This window comes from Colobus angolensis, unplaced genomic scaffold (genome assembly GCF_000951035.1).
Source record: "Colobus angolensis palliatus isolate OR3802 unplaced genomic scaffold, Cang.pa_1.0 Scaffold268, whole genome shotgun sequence".
Taxonomy (NCBI): Eukaryota; Metazoa; Chordata; class Mammalia; order Primates; family Cercopithecidae; genus Colobus; species Colobus angolensis.
Genome location: NW_012115910.1, coordinates 4,876,420 through 4,889,157, shown reverse-complemented (window position 1 = coordinate 4,889,157; position 12,738 = coordinate 4,876,420). Strand labels below are relative to the sequence as shown.

General features: G+C 33.9%; 1 protein-coding gene across 2 annotated transcripts in view; it reads right to left on the bottom strand.

Moving 5' to 3' along the window:
• Positions 1 to 12,738, bottom strand: part of ZPBP (zona pellucida binding protein) — a 147,746-nt gene that overhangs the window by 67,779 nt on the left and 67,229 nt on the right. For both annotated transcript variants that reach the window (XM_011947563.1, XM_011947564.1), the window contains exon 6: positions 5,325 to 5,401. In XM_011947563.1, coding sequence (XP_011802953.1) covers positions 5,325 to 5,401 — 77 coding nt within the window. The remainder of the gene's footprint in view (positions 1 to 5,324; positions 5,402 to 12,738) is intronic.

The window sequence follows — 12,738 nt, the reverse complement described above, 5'->3', positions numbered from 1 at the left end:
GAAGACTGTTTCAACCCAAGCTCTATTATTTTATAATATAGTTATTTAAATTATTTTACAGTATAGTTGTTATAATGTCACTTGATGTGTGAAGTTGAAAAAGAGAAATATAAAAACCTGCATAATGAAACAGTGACTAAAGAAAGGCATCACATTTCTCTGACTGTAAAGAATAATTTCCATGTGAGAGCTCATGAAGAACACCATGTAATGAAGTTCTTTTGGCATGTACAGAAGTTCAACATTACACAGACAAATATAAATATATTGTAAATAAAAGTTCTGTGTAAAGCCATCAGCAGCAAATGTCTTCTTATATTTATTATTATACTATTTCCAATTCGAGGTAATAATAGTCTATTTTGAAAAACAGAAGACAATGGCATTTCTCTTTTCAAAGACTAATTTTTATGAATAACATTGTAAGAGATAAAGAAATGGATCATGAATTTTCCAATATAAACTTTACCCAATTAAAATCATTATTTTTAATATTAGGGAATATTAGTCATCTTTCTTAAGAGTGATAAATATGTCAGAGATTACCCCAATATGAAAGACTCAATAGATTACTTTCTGGGTTGTAATCAAGCTCCACTTGGTCTGATTTTCAACTGAACACTTGAGTCAAGTAATTACACAATTATTTGAATATAATGATACTATGATAGCTTAACTTGCAAACATACTTAAAATGAATGGATGAATGAGTAAATACCATCTGTTATATATGGCAGTGGCATTGTTTTTCTTCTTCGACTTCTAGAAAAATATTAATCAATTATATATTATCCTATCATCCTTTACCTATTTGTTACAGTTAACTGCCACATTGCATATATATAAGGTAACTTGTCTACATTTTGGTTCTCCTACTTTCCCATGAACTTCTCTGAAGGAGGAGATAATACATTATTCATCTCCAAATAATCATATATATATATTTTTAAAACCTAGAGAGAGAGATGTAGCATTTTCAGGTATTAGAAGATTGAATACTATTAAAATGCACTTCTCACCAAATTGATAATTTCAAGGAAACTCCAATCCCAACCAAAGCAGTCCTTTTTGAGAAAATTGACATACAAGCTGATTCTAAATTTTCTTGGAAAGGAAAGGAACGTAGAATATCCAGAACAACCTTGACAAAAAAATCAACGTAAAAACACTACTGACAAAAGAATCACTGTACAGATGAAGTAATGCAGAAAGTATGGAACTGGCATAAGGATTGACAAAACAGAGAAGAGTGGAACGAAAATGATACACTTAAGAAATATAACATATTTATTTATTTATTTATTTATTTATTTATTTATTCTTTTTTTTTTTTTTTTTGGAGACGAAGTTTCGCTTTTGTCGCCCAGGCTGGAGTGCAATGGCATGATCTCAGCTCACTGCAACCTTCGCCTCCTGGGTTCAAGTGATTCTCCTGCCTCAGCCTCATGAGTAGCTGGGATTATAGGTGCCCACCACCACGCCCAGCTAATTTTTTTTATTTTTAGTAGAGATGGGGTTTCTCCATGTTGGGCATGCTGGTCTCGAACTCCTGACCTCAAGTGATCCACCCGCCTTGGTCTCCCAAAGTGCTGGTATTACAGGCTTGAGCCACCACGCCCGGCCTAATATAACATATTTAGAACAAATATTTAAAAGTGAGATACAACATCACCGGGACAAGTATGCCAAAGTAAACTTAGCCTTAGTGTAATCTGGAGACAATTTCAGCTACTTAAATCTTCCTAAAATCAAAAGATTGTATTTAATAATATACAAGATGCTAATACAAGGTGAAAAGGTACTAACGTTGAAAGGCAAATAAGACCAACGCTGAGACAAATACATCAAATAATTTTTCATATTTTTAAATGAAGGTGCTTTTGTGAAAATAGCACTGCCTATAAATTCTGAATTCTTTTTCCTATATGCCAATATACTGTTCTTATACTATCATCAAGACAGAAAAGCACCAGCTCTTCTTTATTTTGCTGTAACAAGCCAAATAAGAAATTCTATGCTGAAGAAGAAAGAAAGATAAACATATTGCATTTTAAAAAATTTCCAAGGGACAGGAAAAATCAGAAAGCAGGTATTTGGGGAGGAAAAGGAACAAATGAACTTAATGAAACCACAGACCTCTTGTACTCAAAGCTTCATCGTATGGAAGCTTTAAAAATTATTTTGTGTTTCTATATAAAGCACAGCGATAAAATTGCCTTTCAGTAGAAAAGATTGAAACTTATTCCTTCACTTCACTATACATAAAAATCAACTCATGATGGATTAAAGATTTAAACTATTAAAAACCCTAGCAGAAAGCTTAGGACATACCATTCTGAACATAGGCCTTGGCAAAGATTTCATGATGAAGTCTCCAAAAGCAATTGCAACCAAATCAAAAATAGACAAGTGGGACCTAATTAAACTAAAGAGCTTCTGTACAGCAAAAGAAACTATCAACACAGTAAACAGAAAACCTACAGAATGGGGGAAATTTTTTGCAAACTATGTATCCAACAAAAGTCTAATATCCAGAATCTATAAGGTACTTAAATCAGCAAGCAAAATACAAACAACCCCATTAACAAAAGGGCAAAGGACATGAACAGATATTTCTCAAAAGAAGACATATAGGGAGCCAACAAGCATATGAAAAAATGCTCCACATCACTAATCATCAGAGAAAAACAAATCAAAACCACAATGAGATAGCATCTCAAACCAGTAATAATGGCTATTATTAAAAAGCCAGAAAATAACTGATGTTGGCGAGGTTATAGAAAAAAGGGGACACTTATATACTGCTGGTGGGAATGCAAATTAGTTTAGCCACTGTGGAAAGCAGTTTGGAAATTTCACAAAGAAATGAACTGAACAATGAGATCACTTGGACTCGGGAAGGGGAACATCACACACTGGGGCCTATCATGGGGAGGGGGGAGGGATTGCATTGGGGAGTTATACATGATATAAATGATGAATTGATGGGTGTTGACGAGTTGATGGGTGCAGCACACCAACATGGCACAAGTATACATATGTAACAAACCTGCACGTTATGCACATGTACCCTAGAACTTAAAGTATAATAAAAATAAATTTAAAAAAAAAAAAAAAAGAAATGAAAACAGAACTACCATTTGACCCAACAATCCCATTACAGGGCATATACCCAAAGGAATATAAATCATTCTACCATAAAGATACATGGATGTATATGTTCACTGCCACTATTTACAATAGCAAAGACATGGAATCAACTTAGATGCCCACCAATGGTAGACAGGATAAAGAAAACATGGTACCTATACACCATGGAATACTATGCAGCCATAAAAAAGAATTAAATCATGTCCTTTGCAACAACATGAATGCAGCTGGAGGCCATTATCCTCAACAAATTAATGCAGAAACAGAAAGCCAAATACCACATGTTCTCACTTATAAGTGGGAGCTAAACACTGAGCACACAAGGACACAAAGAGAGGAACAACAGATCCCAATCCCAGAGCTTACTTGAGGGAAAACAACCTATCAGGTACTATGCTCACTATCTGGGTGGCAAAATCATTTGTACACCAAATCCCAATGATGTGGAATTTACCCATGCAACAAACCTGCACATGTAACCCTTGAATGTAAAAGAGAAAAGAATAAATAAAAATGACATAAGAAAGCTCAACAATTATCACCGTGAGCCCACCATCAGGAAAAATAATAAAATGGGTCAGATTCTTTCCCCTACTCCTAATCCCTATGCTTGAACATACATTCCAACCCCATTTCCAAATAAATTATCCCAACTCAGGGTCTGTGACTGTTTAACACTGGTAGAGGGCAAAAGATATATTAGGTAATAACTGACTAAAGTTTAACACAGTACTCACATATTAAAAACTGAGAGAAGAAAATTAAGATTAAGTGCTCTCTTCATAGTGCCTCAAATCGTAAATCTTATTTCAAGAGTAAAAAAGAAGAAAACTTATCCCAAGGAAGACAAGTAATGCTTAAGAAAAATTTTTAAATGGAAATATAAGATAACAGGTGAATTGATGACTTAGACCAACAGTTCCCACCCTTTTATGGCAGCAGGTACCAGTTTCATGAAAGACAATTTTTCCACAGACTGGGAAGGCGGGGGATGGTTTCAGGGTGACTCAAGTGCATTACATTTATTGTGCACTTTATTTATATCATTACATTGTAATAAATCATGAAATAATTATACAACTCACCATAATGTAAAATCAGTGAAAGCTCTGAGCTTGTTTTCCTACAACTAGAAGGTCCCATCTGGGGTTGACAGGAGACAGTGACAGATCATCAGGCATTAGATTCTCCTAAGGAATACACAATCTAGATCCCTCACATGCACAGTTCACAACATGGTTTGCACTCCCATAAGAATCTAATGCTGCACTTCATCTGATCTGACAGGAGGAGGCAGATCTCAGGTGGTAATACAAGCGATGCGGATGGGAGACTGTAAACACAGTGAAGCTTCTCTCTAGCCTGCCATTCACGTCCTGCTATACGGCCCAGTTCCTAACAGGCCATGGATTGGTATCAGTCTGTAGCCAAGGAGTTGGGAATGCCTGACTTAAACCACATTTTAGGAGGCTTACTGAGTACAAATTAAGAAATAATCCCCTTGTCAATTTCACTAGGCAAAAATAATGGATATCGATCTCTGTGTACAATATTTATACCTTTAGTAGAAACACTTTACAACCATTATAATGTAAATAATTATATATGCCAAACATTTAAAAATATTACTGTTTACAATGTGTTTATGGTCAGTAAATTATAATTAGGCATAGGAAAATATTGTCACAAATTTATTGAACATGAACAATATGTTAAGTATAATGTAAAAAACAACTAATTTAAATAGCTTCTAGAAGATATAGCATCATGTTCATCTTATGCATAGATACAGGATGCTGGGTATAGAGCAAAGCAATATGAAAATAGATTATAAAGATGGTTCAAATTTGCTTGTTATTTATGATGGACAATGGTAACATGGACAGTATTTTATCTGAATAATAGTTATAAATTAATTAGCAATAGCAAATAAGGCAAAACAAATAGAAAAACCATTATTCTACATATAACCCATTACAAAAGGCTAAATTTGAAAGTATTTTATAAAGATAAATTCTATTAATGTCTTATCTTTTATTAGCAGGTAAAGTTTTATTTTTATTGTTGAAATCCTTAACTGCGGGGATTCAATGTATTTTATAAATAGCTAGGATGCTTACTTACACATGGGGCTTTTAACTTTTTTTTCCTTTTACCAGCCTCACATAACATACCTTAAATAGTCTTTTGGAAGGTTCACAATTATGGTCTGTACATGGCTTGGGTCCTTTTTCAGTGTCTAGAGATGAAACTGAGAAAATATATTATATTTTATCATGGGTATAATGTATTCTGTTACAATATTTAAATTGGCTTTTGAAAAATGAAATGATATTCTAATATTTCTCTTCCATTAAAATATTAAGCAATTTTCCTAGTGCTAAATGATTCTTTTTAGCAAAAAACTAAGTCAACAATTTGCTTTCTATAAATCAGGACAACCTTATTTCTTCAGTGAACTTAAGAATTCATCAACTTTCCTGATAATGCTGGGCTGTTGATTTTGTAAAATCTGAGCAACAGATTTATTTCAATTTTAATAATATACATATATATATATGTATGTATACATTTATGTGCATTCATTCAATATTGTATTTAACTCTATATAATATACTGTGTGTCATTTATCACAATTCTTAATCTCTAGCTGCAACATGATAGAGGTAGGATAAACTCTGATCACAATACTGGAAAGGGAAATGAGGTTGGATTTTAGTAGTGGCCACGGTAACTAAAATGATGAATATTTATATTCAGACACACATTCATTTATTTAATAAATAATTGCCAGAAGCCTACTGTGTGCCAGGAATTACTCTAGGGGCTTGGGATACATAAGTGAACAAAATCAACAAAATCCCATTGAATTTAGCAATGTAGAAATTAGTACTGTCTCTGCAAGATCATCTGAGAAATGTTCCTATTGTACTATAAGACTTAAAAAATACATTGAAAGAAATCTGATTTCTAGCCTGAGTTCTATAGGAGGTCTACTAATAAACATAGGTGTAATGTAAAATAACCTTTGAGGTTTCTACTCTAATTTGTAAAACAAGGGGCTGAATAATGTGATTTTTGTCACCCTTTCCAGTTATGAGGATATGTTTAAAAACAAATACTTCAATCCAGCAACCAAAATCTCTACAATTTATTTACTACTGATCTTGACAATTTTGTTTTTCCCATAACTCTACTTGTATGCTATCCATTCGCTATTCTACTCCAAATATTGCTCTATGATGCCTGTGTATATGACTTTAAGTTGTTCATTTTCCACAGAATTCTTTCAAAATACCAATAATTTTTCACGGGCCTCCTTAACTGTTCATCTCCTCAATAACATCTTCACTTCCTCAGAACCCATAAAACACTTGGTAACTCTTCTACAGTATTTACATAAGTTGTACTATTATTATATGCATATTCTTTTTACCATAATATAATCTTGAAGAGGGATCCTTACTCTACATTACCAACATTTACCTAGTATATCATGTAAAATATGTCTGATGGACAACTGTTGATATGAAGATCATAAAATGGATCGTAAAAGTATGAATATACGTGGAGTATATTCCCAGAATAATGGGAAATCTTTATTTTGTTGTTTCAACATATTTCTTTCAAATCCTTCCCAAACCCATACATGGTGTGAAACTTCACTCTTGCCATCTGAATTGATATTATGAGGTACTATACAATATTACAGACAACAAAATTCAACCTAGTGATTTTATAAAATTAGATCAGTTAATTTCAGACAGAGGTCCAACTAGGGTCACAGACTTGGGGGAGAAAAGGTTTTATTTATATTCTATTTTTACCTTAAGTCCTTTTAAAATGAAGTTATCTAAATCTAGGCCCAAGAAAAGTTAAATCTCTAAATTTTATCGCTTGAACCCGGGAGGCAGAGGCTGCAGTGAGCTGAGATCATGCCCATGCACTCCAGCCTTGACAACAGAGTGAGACTCTGTCTCAAAAAAAAAAAAAAAGAAAAGAAAAGAAACATATGTAGAGTTATGAAAAGTACTAGTAAACTGTAGCCAGGTCTTTTAAATATTATACACCTAAGGTACAGGTTTTGAATGGATTGTTCACAAAATAATTCAGAAGGTGGCAGACCTGAGTCTACCAATGCATCATAACATGATTATGAGATTGAATTATCATGATGATGTAAAATTTTCTTACTTTTGAATCCTTATAAAAGTTTAAGGCAATTTTAAAAATTCATTAAGATCTACTATTCATGAAACTAATGCAAAACTGTCAGAAACCACAACATAGAATCAAAAGAAATACAAGGTATTTTCTTATCTATCTTTTCAGAATCAGTATACATAAAAGATTGCTAAAGTAACAAATATCTAGGAGACTGTTTCAGCCCAAATCCAGTATTAATGGGGTTAACAGACAACAGACACTACATCCATCCCCACCATATCAGGTAAACCACACGACACTCATGTTGTCTGCATCAGCTATCTCTTCCTGAGCTTCTTGCATATCCCCTCTTTAGGCTAGCTGACTAACCTCATCCTGTATACAATCACCTAGCTTTTTGTAAGATAAGTTTTCTATGAGATTAAAAAATAAAGAAGATAGCAATGACTCCAGTGAAAATAGTAGAGAGGAAAACTGCTGGCCACCTCTTTCCATAGAAACATGAAAAAAAATGAACAAAAATGGCCAGAATCAACTTTTGTCAGAACTCCAGAAAATGATCAAATGTTTACAACAACCAGGTGAATGCAAAGTCAACAAAAGATGACTTCAACACAGAATTTAAGAAAATATCTGTTAAGTCAGTAGCTGACCACAAAGGTTAAAAAGAATTCAAAGGTTAAATATGTAACAAAATTTCAAGTAAATGGAAGACAGACTTCAGAGGACATGACAAAAGATGCAGAAAATTATAAAACAAACAACTACAATCCACACAAGCAACAACCAAACATGCTGAACAGGCAGAAGGATCTGATTTCAAAAGTATCCATTAAAATATTTTAAAACATAAAGTTTTCAAAAAAAAATAGAAGTTATATAAAGAAACAAGAATGTATGGCCTATTCACAGAGAACAAAATATAATAGAAATTGTCCCTGAGGAAACAGACATTGGACTTGCTAGACAAAAACTCTAAATCAGCTATCTTAAATATGCTCAAAGAGCTAAAGAAAATCATGAACAAAGAACCAAAGAAAATAAGGAAAATGATATTCTCAAATAGAGAATATCAATAAAGCAAAATAAGTTACAGAGCAAAATCTAATAAAAATTATGGAGCAGAAAATTGTAACAACTGAAATGAGGAATTCACTAAACATTTCCAATGACAGATTTGAGCAAGCAAAAGAATTAGTGAACTTGAAGACAGTTCACTGAAATTATCCAGTCAGAGAAGAAAGAAAAAAAAAATTTAAGTGAAGAGAACCTAAGACAAGTGTAACAACATCAAGTGTACCACCATATACATGATGGGAGTTGCAGAAGGAGAGAAAAATGAGAAAGTGGCAAAAAGAGTATTTGAAGAAATAATGGCCAAAATTCCCCAAATTTTATAAAACACATACAAGATAAATAGAATCCACATAGGGTAAATACAAGGAATCCCACACTGAGACAAATTATAATGAAACTTTCAAAAATCAAAGACAGGAGCTTCTAGGTTACTGAACATGCAGAGATACTGGGTGGTGGCATGCCCAAAGGGAGCATGTAAGCTCCAGGCCCCTTCCCACATGCCTTGCCCTGTGCATCTTTTCCATCTGGCAGTATATCTGTATTTTCTGTAATATCATTTATAATAAATGGGCAACCATTTTTTAAAAAATAAAAGACAGAGAATCATAAAAGCAGCAAGAAAGAAGTAATTTGTTGCATACTAGATGTCCACAATAAGATGAACATCAGATTTTCATGAAAAACCACAGAGGACAGAAGGCAGTGGGATGATATATTTAAAGAACTGAAATAAAAACACTCAACCAAGAATCCTGTATCTGGCAAAACAAGCTTTCAAAAATGGAGGAGAATCTAACATCTTCCAAAAATGAACAGCTGATGAAGAATAGATAGTAACTTGTTACTACACACACAAAAAAAGAAAAAGAACATTGGCAAAAGTAACTACATAGGAGTACATCTGGGTAAACATAAAGGGTAAATATAGAGAAATATAAAAGTCACTATTCTTTTTTCACTCATCTTTTTATATGATAATAATGACAAATGAATAAAACAATAATTACAAATCTATGTTAGTAGATACACAATATATAGTAATGTAATTAGGGACAACAACATAGAGAAGGAATGACCTTCACAGGAGCAGAGTTTTGGAATACTATTATAACTAAGCTGGAATCAATTCAAACTAGTGTCTTATGAGTTTGAAATTCTAATTGCAGTTCTCAGGTTAGCCACCAAGAAAATAACTAAAATATATTAATAAAATGAAATGAGAAGGAAATTTAAACGGTACTCTATAAATAACTAAACACAAAAGAAGGTAGTAACAGGGATAATCAAACAAAAAAAGATATGAGACAATTTCTGGTTTCTATGTGACATCTAAGGAACTTGTCAGTTGTCAGGCCTGTATCAACAACAACAAAAAAATCTGCAACTTTTCTTTTTTTTTTTTTTTTTTTTGAGGCGGAGTCTCGCTCTGTCGCCCAGGCTGGAGTGGTGCAGTGGCCGGATCTCAGCTCACTGCAAGCTCCGCCTCCCGGGTTTATGCCATTCTCCTGCCTCAGTCTCCCAAGTAGCTGGGACTACAGGCACCCGCCACCTCGTCCGGCTAGTTTTTTGTATTTTTTAGTAGAGACGGGGTTTCACTGTGTTAACCAGGATGGTCTGGATCTCCTGACCTCGTGATCCGCCCGTCTCGGCCTCCCAAAGTGCTGGGATTACAGGCTTGAGCCACCGCGCCCGGCAAAAATCTGCAACTTTTCTTAGACCCATCAGAAAATTGAGATCACTGGGAAAACTGCAGCTTCCAAAAATGTAGAAGCAGATAGGTGTATACAGAGAATCACAACTTACCAGGAGCAGAAGCCTGCTATGGGAGCCATTACCAGGATAATTTAAATTATAATTGCTACGAAGTTCAGGGTGGACAAGCTCCACAGTTAAAACTAAAATGGGGCGCATTCTTGGGCAGCAGGGGAGGGCTTCCAAACTTTCATGAGCTTTATGTCTAGGAAACCAAACAGGTTCTCAGGGTTAAGACTGGAGGAAAATCTCCTTGTGCTTCTGGCAAAGGGAAGGAGAAAAGTAACCAGTTGGAAGTAAACCAAACCAAAGTACAACAAGAGCATCTGAAGTAAAACTAGTATTTTGGAAACCCTGCCTCAAGAGAAATAGCTTAACAAAGTTTCATTTTTACCAGAGCTTCAATGACCTGGGGGAAGGGAAATACCAAATTCAAACCCTCTCTAGCCTTCTCAGTGTAAAGTGAGAAAGAGAAGCGCTTGTGAAGGTCTCAGGCAAAGGACACAGGCTCTCTGAAAAAACAGAGCAAATCACAGAGTTACAGGATGCTTACCCCCCATACATGCATATATTACCACTATATTTACAGAGTTCCATATAATGCCATGGTATTATAATGGAAAGCATTTCAAGTCTTACTCAAGAAAAAGTCTCCATATCACCCAAAGACCACAGGAAAGACAAAAACAAGAGGATAAAAAAAAAAATGTAGCCTCTAGTACTACAATAAACAGTAAACAAAGCCCAAATTCTAGCCAGATAAACAGAACTATCACACACTATAAGAACTATTTAACTAATTTCTTACTACCTGGTGCATACTGGTCAGCTTTACATACACACACACACACACACACACACACACACACACACAAATGGAAAACATACTAAAAGTCAAACACAGTTTCAAGAAACAGAGCAACCATCAAAACCAAACTCAGATATGGCAAAGATTTGGGAATTATGGTACAGAAATATAAAATAACTATGAATAATATGCTAAGAGTTCTAATGGAAAAAATGGGACAAGATGCAAGAACAGAATGGATAATGCAGTGAGAAAGATGGAAACTCTAAGAATCATAAGGAAATGCTAGATACCAAAATCACTTTAACCAAAATGAAGAAAGCCTTTGATGAGCCCATCAGTGGGCTGGAGGAAAGAATCAAATAGACTGAAGCTTGAAAATACATCAGTAGAAATTTCTCAAAAAAATAATTTAAAAAAAAAAATGAGAAAAGAATATCCAAGAACTGTGGAATAATAACATAAGTTGTATAATATACAAAATGGTAATGCCAGAAGGAGAAGAAGAAAAAAAGGAAAAAGTGCTTAACATCACCAATAATCAGGGAAATGCAAATGAAAACCACAATGGGATATCATCTCATGCCTGTCAGGATGGCTACTGTCAAAATGATGAGATAATGTACTGGTGAGGGTGTGGAGAAACTAGAACCCTTGTATACTGTTAGTAGGAATGTACATTGGTACAACAATTGTGGAAAACAGTATGGAAGTTACTAAAGAAATTAGAAACAGAACTACCATTTGACCAAGCAATCCCTCTTCTGACTACACATCCAAAAGAAATGAAACCACAACCTCATACATATAGCTGTGCTCCCATGTTTACTGCAGCATTATTCATAACAGCCAAGATATGGAAATAACCTAAGTGTTCAATGATGGACGACTGGATAAATATAAATAAATAAATGCATTATACACACACACACACACACAACACACAGAGGAATATTATTCAGCCTTAAAAAAGGAGATCCTGCCATTTGCAACAATACAGATGAACCTAAGGGACATATGTTAAGTGAAATAATATTAATAGGCTCAGAAAGAAAAATACAGAATGATCTCACTTTAAGAAAAAAAAAAAAAAAAACACTAAATACATAAAATCAGGAAGTAGAATGGTGATTACCCAGGGGCAGGGCAGGGGTCGTGGTAATGAGATGTGAATCAAAGTGAACAAAGTTGTAGTTAAGAAGGATGAATAAATCTAGAGATCTGATGTTCTGATGTACCACATGAGGACTCTAGTTAATAATACTGTATTATATGCTAAAAACTTGCAAGAAGAGTCATTTTACATGCTCTTACCATGAGTTGGAGACGGAAAGAAAGATAATGATGTGAGATAATAGATATGCTAGTTTCCTTGACTTGCAGTAATTATTTTAATGTGTACATATGTGTGTGTATAAACATGTTGTACATCTTAAATTTATACAATTAAAAATTGTTTTAAAAAGTCAATTGCTTTCCTATATACTTGTAATAAACAACTATAATTTGAAAACAATGCAATGCCACTACACTAACAAAAATGAAATATATAACAAAATAAGTACAAAGTCTGTATGAGGAGAACTGTAAAACTCTGATAAAAAATCAAAGATCTAAGTAAATAAAAAGATATTCCATGTTCATAGATAGGAAGATCCACTATTGTTACAATGTCAGTTCTTGCCAACTTGATATATACTTTAAACTCAATGACACTCAAAATATCAGTAAAATATTTTGTGCTTATCTACAAACTGCTTCTAAAATGTATGTGAAAAGGC